We start from the raw sequence: 19,940 nt of genomic DNA, 5'->3' as shown, positions 1-19,940 counted from the left end.
TTTCTGCCAACCTTCCCATGGAGGCGCCCCCGCCTTGAAAAGGGTGGCAGAAAAGCAGGTCATAATACACATGGTGGTGCCAATGTTGGCACTGCCACCATTGACCGCTGCTGTCCCTACTGCTGCTGCAACGGTAGCTCAAATGTCGGCAGTGGCGTCGGCCTTGTGGCAGTATGATTGCACACATTATATCCGGGAAGTCGGACCGCTGAGGAGGCGGTGGTCAGACTGCCAAATACAGTACAGAGGTCCCAGGACCGCCAAACTCGTAATCAGCCCCTTAATGTCATATCATTCTAATGAAGGAAAATAGATTGTTGATCAGTAAGATTTATCTGATAAGGACAAGGCTGTACATCAGAGTTCTTCAAACTCTGGGCAGGACCCCCTAGGTGAGCCTCAAACGATCCTGGGGTGAAGAGTCCGGCACTGGCCAAGGGAAGGTTTATGGTGATAGCAGGGCTTTGTTTTAAGCTGGAATAAATGAGCAGCAGTAAACCGCACTGTAATGGGCCGCCACTAACATGTTTTTTCATTTATATCCAAACTGGAAGTATGTGTCAAAAGGAAAGGGACTCCAAATACTCTTCAAAACTCCCACCCACACTTCAAATAATTACCCACCTCACTTCTACTACTCACACTATTGATACTTTTACACGTTAGTAAGGCCTCCTCGACCAAAATAGTGTGTTCGGCATCATGTGTACAATTGCATTTTTAAAACAGTAACAGAACTTAACTACAATGTTTAAATAAGTCTAGACATATTTAGACATTGGCAATTCAATAAAATAATTATGAAAAATTTGAAGGGGGGCCCCGATTATTTATTTATTTTTGTTTCCCAGGGGGATAGCATTAAAAAGCTTAAAGACTACTGCTGAACCTTATTAGACTAGGCAAAAGACAAAAGAAATCCTAAAGAACCAAAGACAGTGAACTGACCTGATTATTCCTTTGACTATTTCGAAAACACTTGCATCTTGCATTGCAGGTTAGCATCTGCAGAAAACGCAATATGTGCATCAACAAATCAAGGGATTTTTATAATTATATCTTAGGGAAACCATCAAATGCTTTTTGGTTACTCCTTAAAGCAGGGTTCCCACCAACTGCAAAACAGAATGTTATCTGGAACAGAGAAGAAAAACATGTCTACGTTGAAGAATTCTTAGCCTCCTCTATGATGACTGTGGAGTGCTTGACCACAGCTTTTTATTGACCACCTGCTGTGAGCCGCACTCAAGACCGGAAAAGCTGGCTCTTTGCACAGAAAAAGGAGGTGGGCATTTTTTTTTTATCAAGAAGAGAGTACTTCCATGAATGATGTTTACCAGGGCTGTGAAAAATTGAGTTCCAAGGAACAGCATGCTGTTATAGAGAACACCAGTAGGGACATGAAAGATTAGACATATGCTTAGGGCCCAAAACAGAGTGGTTGATAAGCCCCTGTCACTGAAACCTGTGTTCTAGTAACTGTTCTTTAGAGGTGGGAACACACGAAGCATCAACACAGTTGGGACTTATTGGTAGAAATTCCGGGGATTTCAAAACCTGCTTTCAGCAGCATATTCTGAAAAACTGATTTTTGCGGGTTTCTTTTCAGAACTGATTTTTAAACAATTCACTGGATTAATCAGGAAGTAGTTTTATTTACTGAATAAGAGTGATGCAAACCTCAAGTGGCCATTTTTGAAAATCACAACGAGAAAGCTGGAGTGCCTGAATTTTTAAAACACTAACAGGTTTAAATGATTAAAGCACTGAAGTTCTACTTTTAAATATCTCGTTATCCATACTTTAGATTTGCCGATGTTTTATTGTTCTTAATCACTTTAAGTAATTACTTTTTCACATTTTATCATGTTGATTTCTTAAGTTTAATCTTCTCTCGGCACTGCTGATTCTACATGTATATTTTCTGATGAAGGCCTGCTGCTTGTCTCAAACTATTAAATCGATTACCAGGATTCCTTTTCGAGATCTGCTTGTACTTCTAGGTTCAATATTTAATTTTGTGAGAGCCCTACAGCAGCACACATTAACAATGAGGCCTTTCCACCAGTTAAGCGAAATTACTGCTCTCGAGATCCACCCACATGATATTGGCATCCCATGCCATCTTCGAACAGTTGCAATGACTGATCAGATTTTTACACACCTCTTTTTTACAACCATTGATTTATGGGAGACAAAGTTTCTCCCGTCTTAAAGGAGAAGGGCTCAGTAAATCAAGAGGATGGTGCATGTTACATTTTCATACAAATCCAAGATGGAAGGGGTCAACTTTTGCGGGTCATCAGAACATATCTATTTAAATGCAATTAAACATTAATGCATCACCATTGCTGTATGTATTTGCCCTTGCCACCCATTTGTATATACTCCTAGTTTCACTCTTTTTATGCTATGCTGTCTGTTCTTTTGTTCTAATCTCGATTTATAATTTCAATAAACAATACAAGAAACTCAAATGACACTTCCGTATCGAAAAAGTCCGGTAAATATTCATGTATAAAACCAACTACGAACACTTATACATCTGTGTTGTCTGTGATCTTTAGGCATGCGTTGTTACATTTCCTACGTTTGATGTTTTTGTCCATTTTATGCCTGTTCGACAGATTTGTGTCTACAACTTTGTGTTTTTCCTTACTGTATGATGCATACATTTCTGTTAAACTCGTTTGCTTTGGCACCCTTCCTTGCTCCACTCTCTGGTCATTCAGTAGTTGAGGATGACCGTAGAGTGGAACCAGGAGAGAGTCACGAACTACTTTTCCATTACAAAATGGTAAGTTAGGAGTTCAGGTTTAGTGTGTTTTCCAAGCAAAGTTGGGTCAAGTTTAGGAAATGTCACTTAGCACAACATGATATATTTTAAATTATGCCAACTTCGTCCAACATCAACGGCGAGGTTTCTGGCGCCCCTAGATGAAGTGGAGGGGAAGTTCTTTTGACGAGAGGGAAATATCAGAAGTGTGTAAGATCGGCTCACAGCGTGCTAAGTTTTTAAAAACTTGGTGACGCCTGAGGCTTTAAATAAAAGCAGTGGTATTATCCTCCACTGCAGGGGGAAGCCATTGCCACTGCCACGGTGTTCGGGGAGGAATATTTGAGGAGGATGGCAGAGGGCTGACTGTTGTCACTCAGCACCTGTCCCTCGTTAGAGAAGTCCCATTCCCAGAATTTTCAGTGCTGGATAGCTCAAGCCCACCACAGTATTCTTCACCATCCCCTGCTTCACGGGCCATGCACAGTTTCGATGACATAATTACTGAAAGTCATATTCCTGCTATCTATATATGCAAACTGTCAGGATGCTGCAGCCTAACCTTTCAATAATTTCTCAACAAGGAGATCTATTTGACGACAGTGGTACTGCAGACTTACATTTCCATTTCACATCTGTGAGGAGGTTTGCCATATTTTAACACAAGGAGCCTTTCTATTTCAGGAGGAAACAGTTAACAGCTGACCTTTTTCATCTCACTTTGGTACCTAATAAATACAAAATAAGGTTTGCTCCTCATCTCACTGGAAGAGATCTTCCCCTAGCTTTGCACCAAGTAGACTTCGCCAGAATCAACAGTGCTCTTACATTGTGATCAAAATGTTTGCTTTATTCAAAATATTCGTAATCAATTTATCATTCAATTCGTGAAATGCGTTCTACCCGGTGCTTTATCTGCATGTTAAAACGTGACTAAACAATGTCTATTTGGTATTCTTCTCATTGCAGAGGTCCCAAAAACAGAGAAAACCTTTGAAGAAAGATTAGTATTTAAGGCATTCCTTCTGAAGTTTGTCAATTCGTATGCATCCATTTTTTATGTTGCCTTTTTTAAAGGAAGGTATGTTGGTACAGTTAATTATTTATATAACAAATATTAAAAAATGATGGTGGCATATGATATTCATGGTTGGTACTGTAAATCCCATAAAATCGATCGGGAATAAAGCACATCTTTTATCAAATAATAAACTATACAGTTAAATGGCACAACAACTGATGCATGCACATTTTGCCACCTAGCAGGTCACTGTTTGTGTTATATACCTTATCAGGTTTGGCACAATTCCTCACAAAATTACACGGGGGGAGGGGTGGAAATGTGACCCGTGCCTCATGACAGAGCTGAACTTGTAGTTAAAAATATGGATGTTGCCAATTCACGTTCATCATGAGTGCTGGTCTCACCTGGGCATAGTTCCCTGCCTGCATTAACACCTGAAAAACTAAGGGGCTCATTTACAAGCCCCTTGGGCCACCATTGCATAATTATTTTACGCTACTATGGTGCAAAACACTCCCCTATCCCATGCAGTATTTATAAACTGGCACAATGTCAAAATTGTGCCAGTTTATAAACCCTTGTGCCACATTATACTTGCGCCAGGTATAATGTTTGCAAGGGAGACGTTCCCCCTCAGGGAGGCCCAAAAAAGTGTTGCAGGGAAATCTACAAGATTTCAGTGCGCCATTCAAGCCTGCCTAGGGTATTATTATATATATATATGTATATATATATTATAAATACAGCACTACCATGGTGTCGTTGGGGGGGGCTCAGGTCGACACAAGGAAACTGGTGCATCAGAGTCGATGCACCAGTTCCTTGTAAATTAGGCTTTCTGTGCTTGGTTCACTGGGCCTGGTATATGTTTACTGTACTGTTCATTCTGACGACGTAGCCCAGTAGTGCTGCAATCTGCATTTTTTACTTTTATTCCAGCCCTTCCTTGTTCTCATCCCTCTAGTTTTGATCGGTGCACTCGAGATTTAATTTCCTGTTTCTCCTTCTCAACGTTATTCCCACTTTCCTCACCACACTTAAGTGCTCTGCCTCATTTCATACCTCCTACTTGTCTATTATTGTAGCCCCTTCTCCTGCACCTCGCGCATGTACCTTCTCTCCGCCCCTTTCTCATCCAATGATATCTCGTTCACACCATTTTGATCATTTCAATATCCCCTCTTCTTCTTTCCTCTCTCCTTTTAGCAAACTTTTTTTCCTCTCTCTAAACCCCTTCCACTTTCTCATTCCAGGTTTCCGTTTTGTTCATTCCATCGCACCGCGTCCCATATTTCCATTCTCGAGCTCTCATTTCCCTATTCCATCTTCTATCTCCACAACCACTTTTGTTTGCAGCCATGTCCTTCTTACTGAAATGTGCCTACCACGGTTCTATGACAACAGATCGCGAACAAGATTATCGATAGATTTAAATATCATGTCAGAAATATTGTGTTTCCACATTAAAATGTGAATGACACAAATATCATGTCAAAAATATCGTTGAACAGAATATCTACCAAAAACAGATAATAATGTCGTTTTTTAATACATTTTGTCTTTGAAGTAATTTATTAAATTATGAAATTAAATGAATGTAAAATAAATAGTTTAAACCACTAACATGTATGCATGCTACAGTCAGAGTCCCTACATAAAATATTGTCACTGTAATCTTGTTTTTTCAGTATTTATATATATGGTATAGTTATAGTCATATTTCACATGCACGAAGCCATAGAAATTCAGCTTTTATAGTTAGTTATTCGAAGTAATTATAATTTATGCCCTAAGGTAACTATAACTCACTCCCTTGCCGTTCTCATTTTTCTCATCAATATTTTTGCTGCAAATGTTACAATGATACTATCAATTATGCCATAGAAGATTTCATGAGTGATGTAATATCTGGGGTAATTAGCAACGAATGGTTAGGGCACAAGTTATGGTTACTGTAGGCCACGAGTTATAGTTGCTTGGAATAACCAGAACTATAACTGCAATTTCTACGGTTTTGTGCATGTAAAATCAGAAAGGAACTATAACATCTCTTTAGCTTTTGTTTCTTTAGTGAATTTCTAAGTTTAAAAAAAAAAAATTGATTTCAAAACTATAACGACCCTGTAAACTTTGCTTCTTTCAGTGAATTTCTAGGGCTTTTTTTTTTATGTTAAGTAAGATGCCCATCGCAATGCACGGTTGGGGGTTGGATGCAGGGCCTGGCATTGTCCTGCTCCCCAACAAACTTGCTGCTCCCGCCTGCTCCCAGGCATTGCCATCCATTGTCTAAGTCCATGCCCCTGCTCCCTCATTACAGCCCTCTGTAGCTGTTGTCCTGCCACTGCTCTGCGCACCTGCCCTGAACAGTGAGCGTGCTGCCCCATACACCTCTTCTCAGCCCTCTGTTTCGGAGTCCACACACCAGCCCCCTCCCTCCTGCTCTACATTGTCCAATGTGCTACCACTGACCTCTAATCAGCTTGATGTCCCTGTCCACTTCTCCTGCCCTCTATTACCCAATTCTTTTCCACATGATTGCCCTCCTGCTTAGCCTCTGTGCTTATCTTGCTGCCCTTACTCTCCTTCCCTCTGCCCTCCGATGTCTGTGTGCATGCCCCTGGTCCCTCCTTTTTTTCCCACCGTGTTCCATGTGCCTACCACTGCCCCTCCTATCTGCTCTGAGTGTTTTGTTGAGCTGCCACTGCCCCTCCCTCCTGCCTAGCATGGTCAGATGGCTGCCACCTCTCCTTGCCACCTTCACCATGCCTGTCCGAGTTCCATGCATCCATTTTTCTGCCACTCCTTTCTTTGTATTTGAGGGATTTCTAAAGTGCATTCTGGCCAAAGGCATTGAAGCGCTAAACTGCGGGGAAGGCAAACACAGTGTGATCAGTGCGCAATACCGGAGGAAAAAGGAAGGCACTATTGAGAAAAGGACCAGATTTTTTGTTGTTTACTGAAAGGTACATAAGCATCAATCGTCCTCATGTATTATCTCAGTCCATTCGAAACCTTGAAAGCCGCAACCGTGAAGGCACAATCCTCCCACCTAGCTTTCTTACATTGGGGGACTAGCACCTTCCAGAATCTAGTTGTTCTTTAGTGCACTGTAGGGAGGCAGATACCAGGGGCACGGATTTGGATAACTGAGAGCAGGAAGAGGTTGCAGAGGCAACAAGTTGACCATGCTGGGCAGACGGGAAGGGCACTGGAAGCATGAAGGGCAGAGGAAAGGGGGGGGCAGGAGCAACAAATCAACCATGTAGGTCAGGCAAGAGAGGCTGTGTGAATATAACAGACCTTGGGGGCAGAAGGAAGAGGCAGTGGCAGTACAACCATACACGCCAATAGACCTGATTCAGACAGGAGACTCCTGATGTTTTTAAGCCCAAAAAGGTTATATTTTATTTGTCTCCTTATTTCAATGTAATGAGCAAATGGGGAAAACCAATGGGGAAAATCAATTCCCTAGGTTTTGTTTTTCAAAATCTCCCTCTTACCACATTCAAAATGTTGGCAAGTATGGTCCATTTGATCACGGAGGGCAGGAGGAATGGGGAATGGACATGGACTCAAATAACTGAGGGCAGGAGGGAGATGGGCAGGGGCACCAAACTGACCTTACAGGGAAGGCGTCAGGGGTTGCAGCAGCACAATACACCCCACAAGGCAAGTGGAACAGCAGTGCAGCAAAAGACACCATGGAAAGCAATAGGGAGGGGACAGGGCCATGCACATGGACAACAGAGAGCAGAGGGGAAGAGGCAAGGGCAGCAAGCTGACCATACCGGATAGACCGGATAGACAGGAGGGACAGTTGCAGCATAACAGCCATGGTGGCCAAGAGGGAGGGGGCAGGGGCTTGCACAAAGAAACATCAAGGACATAGAAATTCACTGAAAAAAACAAAGATTACAGAGACATTATAGTTAGGCTCACTTTTTCACCAGACAAAACCATAGAAATTTATCTGTTAGAGTTATCTAAAGTAACTCTAACTCATGCCCTAAGATAACTTAGGGCATGAGTTAGGGCTGAAGCCGAGTCCCAAGATGGCTGTCAACACTTCCTGGTTAAAGTGTTGGGCGCCATTCAGAGCTGTGCATTTCCCTGCACGAGCTCTCTATTATTTGTGAAGTCGGCGAGGCCAGAGATATACAAATTTGGATTGCCTTAAATTTCTCAAAAACTGCTAAATAAATTTGCACCAAGTTAGCAATAGCACAATCTGCCAACCATAAGCTACCTTTTAGCCAAATTTGGTGTGATATGCGCTGTAGTCGTGCTCAAAGGTCCCATGGGAAACACAACCTTTTTGATCCTACATTTTTCTCAGCCCCTGCTTGAGGAATCACCCCAAAATGTTTTGTGCGCAATGAGAATCACCAGCACATTTGTTTTTTCAAAATTTCGTGAAAATTCGTCAATTGGTGCCAAAGATATAGGCAAGTCAAAAATGATTTTTCTAATGAAAGATGGTCCTAACTATAACTACCTACTAGCGACCGATACTAGGAGATTTTATATATACATATATAAAAATATATATAAATGCAGATAGATAGATAGATAGATAGATAGATAGATAGATAGATAGATAGATAGATAGATAGATAGATATCCACCACTTAGTTTCCTTACAACCAGTGATCAGCAGCAGCACCAAAATGTTGTTCAAATGCATCAATTCAGCTTTTTTTTTAAATAAAAAAGAGTTTTTATTTTATTTTGGCACAACAAACATAAAACTATTCACAGACGATGCATTTTGAAATAATGCCTTCAACCGGACCTATGCATGCTCCGTGACAGGAGGTATTTTAACACATTGTCCTTTCACCAATTCTTCAGCCCAGAACACTAGCTAACCCATATCATAACATTGCTCAATTCATCATTCATTTTCTTACCAAACAAAACAAACAATCCCTCCAATAATACTTACAGTATACACACAAGTGTTACATAAACTCTTTTAAAGTGATATCTGCATATCAAAATAACATATCAAACCTACTATAAATATTCTTGAAATCAATAATGAATTCATATACATACACATTTCCAGTCATCCACAGATCAAAACTTATGTTCCTAAAAAAAAAGTTTCTCATCAATAAATGTTCACATCCACATGCCATTTCTCTTTCCTCAACCGTTGACCTGTCCACTTCATTTTCTCATACAATATGAAGTATACAGCTAAACTCCAAGGAATCTTTTCAAGCTCGTATACTTCATATGTTAATAGATACGTTATCCTGTTTACTTTAACTATCATTCCCCAATTTATGATCAGACATGAGTCCTCAATGTGGGACCCATATGATGGCCTTTATACAATTCCCCATAAGGAAGCAGCACTGATATAGTCTTACCTAGATCTAAAAATACATTCCTGTTCTTTCACAGTGCATGGAACCCACTTGCTTAAAATTTCAATCAGCAAAAGATAACGTCAGGAGGGCATGTACCGGATCTAACGCCTGACGTTCGTTGGTCATAACTGCTGGTCCACGGGCTCACAAGGTGACCTCAACCTCAAAATACCAGTGCTGCTGTTAATACTTGATATTCATATAGGGTACTGCTACTTCCATCAAGTACAAATGTCATGGTACCATGAAAGACAGTTGCTAGTCATCCTCATAAAATCGATATAAAGTGTTAATGCTTACTTAAAATGAAAGTCAAAGAAATGCACTAAAAAACAATTACCAGTGGTCTTCATCGCATATAAAGTGTTAATGCTTTCTTAAAGTTCTTCCTCACATATAAAGTGCTTATGCTTTCTTAAAGTGCAAATCAGCATAATGCATTAAAGATCAGTTGCTGGTAATTCACATCAAGTTGCCTTGCAACAGAAGATCGCTGTCCAAAGTGAAAGTAAAGTGCTAATGCTTCCTCAGGGTTCAAACCTAACATTATAAAGGATACTCACAATGTACAAATATAAAAATTCTTCTCAACTACCTGACATTCCCCATCCTCACCGCCCTTCAAACTATAATTGTTAGACCTGACAGCCTTAGGGTGGTCACCCCTAACTTTTTGCCTGCCTCCCTCCACTTTTGAGATATTGTTTGTGCTGGTTTTTAGACTCTGCACACTTTACCACTGGTAGCCAGTGCTAAAGTTCATATGCTCTTCTCCTTTAAACATGGTAACATTGGATCATACCCAACTGGACTATTTAATTTACTTATAAGTCCATAGTAGAGTGCACTATATGCGCCCAGGGCCTGTAGATTACAAGCTACTACTGGGCCTGCAGCAGTGATTGTGCCACCCACTTAAGTAGCCCCTTAACCTTGTCTCAGGCCTGCCATTGCAAGGCCTGTGTGTGCAGTTTCACTGTCAATTCGACTTGCATTTAAAAGTACTTGCTACGCCTAAAACTCCCCTTTTTCTGCATATAAGTCACCCCTAAGGTGTGCCCTGGGTAATCCCTAGGCCGGGGTGCTGTGTAAGTAAGAGGCAGGACATGTACCTATGTAGTTTACATGTCCTGGTAGTGTAAAACTCCTAAATTCGTTTTTACACTGCTGTGATGCCTGCTCCCTTCATAGGCTAACACTGGGGCTGCCCTCGTACATTGTTTCAGTGGTAGCTGCTGATCTGAAAGGAGTAGGAAGGTCATGTTTAGTATGGCCAGAATGGTGATACTAAATCCTGCTGACTGGGGAAGGTGTATTTAATATTACTATTTTAGAAATTCCACTTTTAGAAAGTGAGCATTTCTCTGCACTTAAATCTTTCTGTGCCTTACAATCCATGTCTGGCTAGGTTTAGTTGACAGCTCCTTGTGCATTCACTCAGACTCACCCCAAACACAGGATACTCAGCCTTACTTGCATACATCTGCATTTTGAATGGCTCTTCCTGGGCTGGGAGGGTGGAGGGCCTGCTCTCACACAAAGCACTGCCACACCCACTACTGCGACCCTGACAGACAGGATTGAACTGAAAGGAGACCTGGTGCACTTCTAAGCCACTCTTTAAAGTCTCCACCACTTAAAAGGCACATTTGGGTATAAAAATAGGGCCTCTGCCCTACCAAACCTGAACCAGAACCTGCACCCTGACAAGAAGAACTGCCTGGCTGCCCAAAGGACTCACCTGACTGTTTTTAGAAAAGGACTGCTGCCTTGCTGTTGCCCTGCTGCCTTGTTGCTCTCTTGCTGTGCTGCAGAAGTGTTCTCCAAGGGCTTGGATAGAGCTGGACTCTTGTTCCCTGAAGTCTCAGGACCAAAAAGACTTCTCTACTGCAACTGGAATCCCTGTGCGGTGAAAATTTGACACACCGCCTTGCAAGAATGACGCACAGCCTGCTTGCGGTGAAAAATTCCCCACACGCCGAGTGCAGAACGACGCAGCCCGACTTCGTGACAGAAGATCGACGCAGCGCCAGCAACGCGACCGGAACTCCGAAGCACGGTCCTACTGGAACGACGCAAGCCGACTCAGAACGACGCAGCCCGACTTCCTGAGAGGAATCGACGCAGCACCTGCCGTGCGGAAGAAAATTCCACGCATCACCCACCGGAATCGCCGCAGCACCTGTGACTTTGCTCTGCAAGCCCAGGATTCCATGCATTGTCCACGGGGCATCCAAAAACCCTGCAACCCGAAGAAGATCCAAATCCGCGCACTAGAAATCAGCACAACGTCTACCCCGCGTGGATAATAACAATGCAAGTCAGTGTGCAAAGGGGCGAAACTGACGCACACCTAATGTTTTCCACGCACCTCCTTCTCTGCGGTCCCTTGCGAGGATTTTTCAACGCAAACCAGGTACTTTGCCCCGCAAGAGACACTTGTTGTTTCTAGGAGAACTTAAGACACTTTTTATTGCTTTTACAGTAATATTTCAATTCTAAGACACTTTATATCACTTTCAGTGATATCCTTACATTTGCTTATTTCATCTTTAATTGTTTTGACCTGCATTTATCCAGATACATATTATATATTTTTCTAAACACTGTGTGGTGTATTTTTGTGGTGCTATATTGTGTTATTGTATGATTTATTGCACACATACTTTACACATTACCTTCTAAGTTAAGCCAGACTGCTCAGTGCCAAGCTACCAGAGGGTGGGCACAGGATCATTTGGATTGTGTGTGACTTGGCCCAAACTAGATTGAGGGTCCTTGCTTGGACAGGGGGTAACCTGACTGCCAAACAAAGACCCCATTTCTAACAATAATGTATACAAGGCATCTTATTATAGTTGTTTAAAATACAACCAACCAAGATTAATAGAATAAAGCGCCAATGCCTCCTTGAAGTTAAAGTCAATAAATCATCAACCAAAATCCATTTCAAGTAAAGATTTTTGATATGTAGAGGAATCATATAATACTTTCTAAATGGAGGGGAATGATCCACTAATAAGAAAATACCCCAAAGAAAAGACGAGTGCTCATAAGATCAAAGTGAATATATTCATACAGTTCCTCACTAATCATATGGAGACAGAAATCCTAATTTTGGGTTACAAAAGGTGGACCTATGATCACTCTCAAAGTATGAGCATAGAGTCCCAATCTGAGTGATGGCAAGTGCTCATAAGATTAAAGTGCACAATCTCATACAGTTCCTCACTGATCATATGGAGACAGAAATCCTAATCCTGTGTTTCAAAAAGTGGACCTACAATCACTCTCAAAGTATAAGCATTGAATCCCAATCTGAGTGGTGGCAAGTGCTCATAAGATTAAAGTTAACAATCCCATACAGTTCCTCACTAATCATATGGAGACAGATATCCTAATCCTTGGTTACAAAACGTTGACCTATGATCACTCTCAAAGTATGAGCATAGAATCCCTATCCGAGTGGTGGCAAGTGCTCATAAGATTAAAGTATACAATCTCATACAGTTCCTCACTGATCATATGGAGGCAGAAATCCTAATCCTGGGTTTCAAAAAGTGGACCTAAGGTCACTCTCAAAGTACGAGCAGCGAATCCCAATCCAAGTGGGTGCCGCTAGTCAATAATGGAATCATAGGACAGTTAACAAAGAGATGGAACAACCCTACATATGGACATGTAATTCAGCAACAGTGTTATGTCCCCATGGTACCTCAGTTCCCAGTGTTATGATTAATTGGGATTCCTCCCTTCTCAACTACTTCTCCCTATCTACCCCTCATGGGTGGGGTTTCACAGGTTTGGTCCCATAATACTGGAAACTCGCCAGGGACCGGGCATGATGTTGTTCAAAGTGACCAGGCAATGGATAACTCCAGTCAGCATTCCTGATAGCTCAAATATGCTGCAGAATTCTAACTTTTATTTTCTTGATAGTGCTGCCCGCATAAAACTTGTTGCACCCACATTTTAGTACATAAACAGTATCATCTGTGTGCAAGTTATTCTGTCTCATACTTTGATTGTCCGTCCTTCAAAAATCGAATATTCCTTACAATTTAAACCATACCAACAGGCTCTACAAGTATCACTCTTGATGAACCCCTTGATGTTACACATTAACCAGTTATCTGCTCCCATTTCTTTGTGGGATAAAAAAAAAAACTACACATCAATATATCACCTAATGACCTGGTTCTCTTGGAGGTTATTTGGGGACCAGTATCCACAATGTTTTACAAATGCTCATCCCTACGCAGAACATGCCAATTCTTGCACAAGATTCTCCTCCTACTGGATTGAGTTGTGTTATACTCCAAAAATAATCTTTTAATTCCCTTATTTTTCATCACATTTTCCTTTTTCCGCAGGTACAATAATTCCTGCCATTTTTTGTGTCTAACGCACCCACAGGATAGCCTGCTTCCATAAATCGCTTCACCATTCTCCCAATTTCCTTGTCACATTCCTCATCAGTGGAACATATTATTTTTGCTCTTATCATTTGACTGTATGGGATGCTCCACTTTAACACTCCTGGATGACCACTATCAGTGTGTCACTCAGCTGTTTTCTCGCCTCCATTATATACATACTCTTATCCATCAACATAATGTTACCCACTTTATCCAAGACTTTATAACAAGTGACGGATTGTCTCTGACTTCCATAATGTCCTTCCAATCTCTTGATGAAAAGTTGCTCCTTTGATTACCATAATCCCATTTCTTCCTCAAGTCATTTAAATCCTCCACGACCAGCTCATGGCATAGATCTATTTTGTTGCCCGGAGGCAACCGAGGATAACATTTGGACTTAGGCGTTTATCACTCCCTTCTGCTTCATCTGTACTAAATCCCATTTGCCTGAGGGTATGAATTTGTGATGTTCCTAATTGAGATAGCAGTCTCATACTTTATTCTGGATCAATTTGGGATCCTCCAGTTAGAACCATGGTGACAACCTCATCAGGATCATGCTCCAATGGTACCCATACTATACTATCTGTGGGCGGAATTTCAATAGCCTCCTATGACAGTCCTTGAATCTCCAATAAATGCACAACATCTGTGTTGGAAATGGCCTCTCTGAAAGGTCTCCCCCAAATGTTTTGCCTTCCTCCTCTTCTTTTTCTGACCTAATTTTTGCTGGCTTTAGGACTCTGGACACTTTACCACTGCTAACCAGTGCTAAAGTGCATGTGCTTTGTCCCTAAAAACATGGTAACATTGACTCATACCCAATTGGCATATTTAATTTACTTGTAAGTACCTAGTAAAGTGCACTACATGTGCCCATGGCCTGTAAATTGAATGTTACTAATGGGCTTGCAACACTAGTTTTGCCACCTGCATAAGTAGCCCATTAACCATGTCTCAGGCCTGCCATTGCAAGGCCTGTGTGTGCAGTTTCACTGTCACTTCGACTTGTCATTTAAAAATACTTGCCAAGCCTTAAATTCCTCTTTTTCTACACATATGTCACCCCTAAGGTAGGCCCTAGGTAACCCATAGGGCAGGGTGCTATGTAGGTAAAAGGCAGGACATGCACAGGTGTGTTTTATATGTCCTGGTAGTGGAAAACCCTTACATTTATTTTCCACTACCTGCTCCTTTCATATGATAGCATTAGGGCTACCCTCATATACTGTATGAGTTGTAGAGTCTGATTAGAAAGGGGTAACCAGGTCATATTTAGTATGGCCAGAATGGTAATAGAAAACCCTGCTTATTGGTGAGGTTGGAATTTCTATTACTATTTTAGAAATGCCGATTTTATGCATGTGTGCATGTATGTGTGCGTGTATGTGTGTGAGTGGTGTGAGCGTGTCTGAAGTGGGGAGTGGGGGGTATGTTTAGGGGGTCTATGTGGATCTGGGGTGGGGGCGGGGGTGGGGAGGGGGTCCAACTACCTGTAGGGGTGGTAGGGGGGTCGTGGGTGTTGGGTGTGGACTCTGTGAGGGGGGTGGGGAGGGGGAGACCCCAATCAGTGCCAGGGAACAAATTCCTTGGCACTGATAGTGCATATCGCCATGGATTTCGTGGCGGTTGAACACCCCATGAAATCCATGGCGGTATGCGGGGTCCTGATACCGCCGGCGGACTAGTGCCGACTGCCGGCCTGGAGACTGTTGTCTCCAGCCTGACGGTCGTTACCGCTGTGGCGGACGGTGTGGGGCATTGCCAAACCGCCAATGTACTAATGAGGTGGTAATGACCGCCGGCCTGTTTGCGGTGTTACCGCCAGTTTTGCACCGTCCGCCAGGGTCGTAATGAGGGCCTTAATCTCTCCAGGAAATTCCGTGTGTCAAAGATCGATGCACAGCCTGCCGGAAACAACGTACATGCATGGTGCGACCGAGAAGTCTATGCCTGACTTCCCGACTGAAGCGTCCATGCAGCGCCAGCCTTGTGGCCAGAAATTCGATGCTCAGCCCTACCAGATTGATTCACAGCTGAACCAGAAAAATGCAACCCGACTTCCAGAGTGAAGAATTGACTCAGCATCTGCTGTGTGACAGAAAATTCAATACATCGCCTTACCAGATCGACGCAATGCCGGTGTCTTTGTCCTGCATGCCCAGGATTGCCTCACATCATCCCCAGTTGTCAAAAAGATACCTGCATCACCGTGAGGAACCAAGACTGTGCGCCGGAAATCAATGCAAAGCCCTTTGCAGCATGGAAAGAAATGATGCAACCTCTGTGTCGCGTCGGAAAATCCGACGCACAACCTATTTTTCCATGCAGCTCCTCCTCTGCGGTCGCCGTGCATGTTACTTTTTACGTAAACCAGTTACTTTGAGCAAACAAGAGAAAACTGTTGCTTTCTAAGATTTAAGACTCTTTTTTAATCCTGCAAAAGTGATATCTCAACTTGTGCTTATTGAATCTTTATCGTTTTGACCTTAGTATAACAAGATAAATATCCTATATTTTTCTAAACCTGTGTGGTGTATTTTTGTGGTGTTTTTCACTGTGTTACTGTATAATTTATTGCACAAATACTTTAGACATTGCCTTGTAAGTTAAGCCTTAGTGCTCAGTGCCAAGCTACCAGAGGGTGGGCACAGGATAATCAGGATTGTGTGTGACGTACCCTGGCTAGGATTGTGGTCCCTACTTAGACAGGGGTGTATACCTCTGCCAACTAAAGACACCATTTTAACAATCTGAAATTCTGAAGTTAGATAATTTAGATCTCATGTTACTACAGTTATATACACTCTTTATTTTCACTGAGTGATACTTGTGCAATTTCTGTTTCCTTACGTACTTGTACAATTCATTTCTAATATCTGTGAAGCTCAGTGGTGAGGTTGGGCAGAATATTAATCCCAAATTGAAGATACTCTCTTAGTTAGGAGTGAGTTTGGTGGATGCAATATTCACAACCAATGTTTCCCTTCATTATCGTCCACTGGGGTCCTCACTTCCTGCCCCTTCTCTTGCCACATCCTCTTCCTCTTGCCCCTCCTTGTGCTACACAATCTTTTTGTTGTCGCCGATGCATTCTGTTTACTCCTAATCGTATCATCATGCACAGGAGCTAGAGTTCTCCCTGAAAATCACCCTTCTTCATAGAGGATTCACCTACACTGAACCCAGGGTCCTAACTAACTTCACACTCACTCTGTACAGTGACTGAAGACTAATTATTCTTCTTCTGGTTTCTGAGATGATCATCTTTCTTTGCAAAAGTATAAATACCGCCATGCTGGTAATACAGCCTGTCCCTGGTAAACGTCCTAGCTTTCCTTTTAATTATTTCCTCATTATAGTCTTGCAAGTTTTTTTCCATTTTTATTAACATCTCCTTCACAATTGTTCCCTCCTTATTCTTCTCCAGCTCATTCATGATCAACTTTATTTTTGCACATTGTAATTCCAATTTCCTCTTTGCATGTTTTATCAATGCTTGCATAAGCCACACAGACCATTTCTCTATTTCTCCACACCACTCAGCCACTAAATCATCATCCATATCCTTGTATGTCGGCAATATCATGATGCGTAAGCCTCTAGGAATGCTCTTGCACTCCAAGTATCTACTAAGAGAGGTCTCTCCAACCATCGTTTGGATTACATTTTTCTCGCTCTCTCCAACTCCTTAATAAGTTGCGCCAGCGCTCTATTAGTCGTGTCCTGATTTACTCCGCCTTCTCCTATATTTTCCACTGTCTCACTAAAAGTACGTTCTGCAGCTTGCTTCCATCTCGCCAGTCTGTCCTCCAATTTACTAATATATACCCCTTTTACTATGCTGAGCACTTCTATTCTCCAAAAGGTATTCTCTGCAATGAACTATTCATCCAGCAATATAAATGCCCATATAAGCCGCAGTGCTGTATGACATTTTCCAGTCTCCTTCTCCCCAATGGATCTTTCTCCAATATATTAAGTGGTTGCACACTTCACCGGGATGGGACTACACTGCTTTATCAAGGCATCCATGTATGCTGGGCTATACGCGGACCCACTGGGGAAGCAGGGACGACCCTCTTCTGCACCTTCCGGTACTAGCATTGGTCCCCTCATTTCCTCAGGGTATTCCTATGCTCGCCCGATTCTTCCTTCTTCAAATTCAATTGCGGTGGGGGTCAGCGGCTCTTCACTCCAAAGCCTCCATCACTGTCCTTGATTCACCACACTCCTCTCACCCCATTGCTCACAGTTATGCTCTGCAATACATTTTTCTCCACTACTCAGTTTCCTTGCAATCAGTGAGCAGTGACACCACCAGATTGTCATTCCATTGCATCAATCCTGTTTTTTTTTAAATAAAAAAAAGATTTGATTTTATTTTGGCACGACAAACATAAAACTAATCACGTCTGACGCGTTTCAGCATAACGCCTTCAACCACGCCTATGCATACTCCAGGACAGGAGGCAGTAAAACACATTGCCCTTCCACCATTTCTTCAGCCCAGAACATCAGACAGCTAACCCATATCATAACATGGCTCAATTCATCCTTCATTTTCTTACCACGCAAAACAAACAAACCCTCCTATAACATTTATACACCCAAGTGTTACATAAACTATTTTAAAGTGGCATGTGCATATCAAAATAAAATAACATATCAAACCTCCTATAAATATTCTTGAAGTCAATAATGAATTCATATACGTGCACATTTCCAGTTATACAGAGATCAAAACATATGTTCCTAAAAGAAAAACCATCAACAGTTTTTCACATCCACTTCATTTCTCTTTCCCCAACCATTGATATGTCCACTTTATTTTCTCATACAATGTAAAGTATACAGCTAAACACCAAGGAATCTTTTCAAGCATGTATACTTCATATGTTAATAGTGCATAAGTCATCCAATACATTATCCTGTTTACTTTAACTGTCATTCCCCCATTTATGATCAGACACGAGTCCTCAATGTGGAACCCATATGATGGCTTCTATACAATTCCCCATAAGGAAGCATAAGGAAGCAGCACTAATATAAATTAATTCCTGTTCTTTAACAGCGCATGGAACCCACTTGCCTAAACTTTTAATTATATATATAAATATATATATAAATATATATATATATATATATATATATTTATAGAGATACTGAGGGTTGATTGTTGATTGTGGTCAGGCCCTGCAATCAACCCCCATAAGCGCCCAACCCCGTGCCAGGCCCTGCAGCCAACGACCCGTAGGGTCCCCCCTCCCTGGTCAATTTGGGCTTCTAGCTTATTTCACATGTTTGTAGTAGTTAAAAGGGATATTAATGTGCCCTATTCTAACTATCACATAACAAGAGAAAGACTACTCATCACAGTCACTACATACTACTAGATATTGTCCCTGTAACCTTTGTTTTTTCACTGAAAAAAAGGTTACAGTAGGAATCTGCTGGACATGGGTGGAGAAAGGAATGGCTAGGTGGCAGAAAAATTGGGGAAAACACCCTAATAAGTCACCCTAATAATTGTATGTAAACTTCAAGAAAGAAGCCAGAGGGGGTGAAGGGTTCTCAACACATAACTTACACAAATAGAACACCCAGGGCAAAACTTCCCCAAATTATATTTTTCCGACATAAAATGATTAAGGGGCTTTTGGACCCTAGAGGGTGGAGAGATCTGACCGCCACATTACGAGGTTGGCAGGCAGCCTTGACAACCTACTGCCGTGTCCACCGGGATCTTCAGTCCCGATGGGCTGACGGTGACAGAGGTTGGAATCAGCCGGAGCAGCGCTGAAGTCAGCACCGCCCTGCTCATTACGACCTAGTTCTCTGCCAGCCTTTTCATGGGCAGTGCAGGGTCCCCCTGCCCAGCACCCTCACAATACTCACTGTCTGCTGTGCATTGTGAGGGTGCTCGTGCCCCCTGCGGGCGGCAGCATTGCTTCCGGCATGATTACGAGCAGGTGACAATGCTGCTGCCATGTTCCCGCTAGGCGGGTCAGCCCATCAGGAAAGTCGTAAAGGGCCCAGGTGGGAGGTAGCCAGTATGGCAGCAACCTCCCTGTTGGAAGTTCGGCAGACAGGTTTTCCCTTCGCCAGACTCATAATCAGGCCCTACGTTCAGTTGGCACTGCCAGGCTCCCGAGCTGCAGCAGAGACCTGTGAAGGAGAGGGGCGGGTCGCCAGCAGGCATCACTATGCACACAACTTCTACATATACCCATAAAACATGGAGCAAACTAGTCAGATGGGCAGTGCCCGCACACTGCATGCAAAGTGCGCTTGCAGGTGTCCCAAAATGCTGTAGCACTATCAACCTGGACTGTTCCACA

At 42.4% G+C, this 19,940-nt stretch overlaps 1 protein-coding gene across 2 annotated transcripts in view; it reads left to right on the top strand.

Annotated features, from left to right (window-relative positions):
- Positions 1 to 19,940, top strand: part of ANO2 (anoctamin 2) — a 1,564,866-nt gene that overhangs the window by 1,320,702 nt on the left and 224,224 nt on the right. For both annotated transcript variants that reach the window (XM_069228438.1, XM_069228439.1), the window contains one exon: positions 3,746 to 3,857. In XM_069228438.1, the coding sequence (XP_069084539.1) occupies positions 3,746 to 3,857 (112 nt within the window). The remainder of the gene's footprint in view (positions 1 to 3,745; positions 3,858 to 19,940) is intronic.

Source organism: Pleurodeles waltl, chromosome 4_1, assembly GCF_031143425.1.
Source record: "Pleurodeles waltl isolate 20211129_DDA chromosome 4_1, aPleWal1.hap1.20221129, whole genome shotgun sequence".
NCBI lineage: Eukaryota > Metazoa > Chordata > Amphibia > Caudata > Salamandridae > Pleurodeles > Pleurodeles waltl.
The sequence above is the reverse complement of the archived record's forward strand: the minus strand, read 5'-3'. Positions and strand labels throughout refer to the sequence as shown.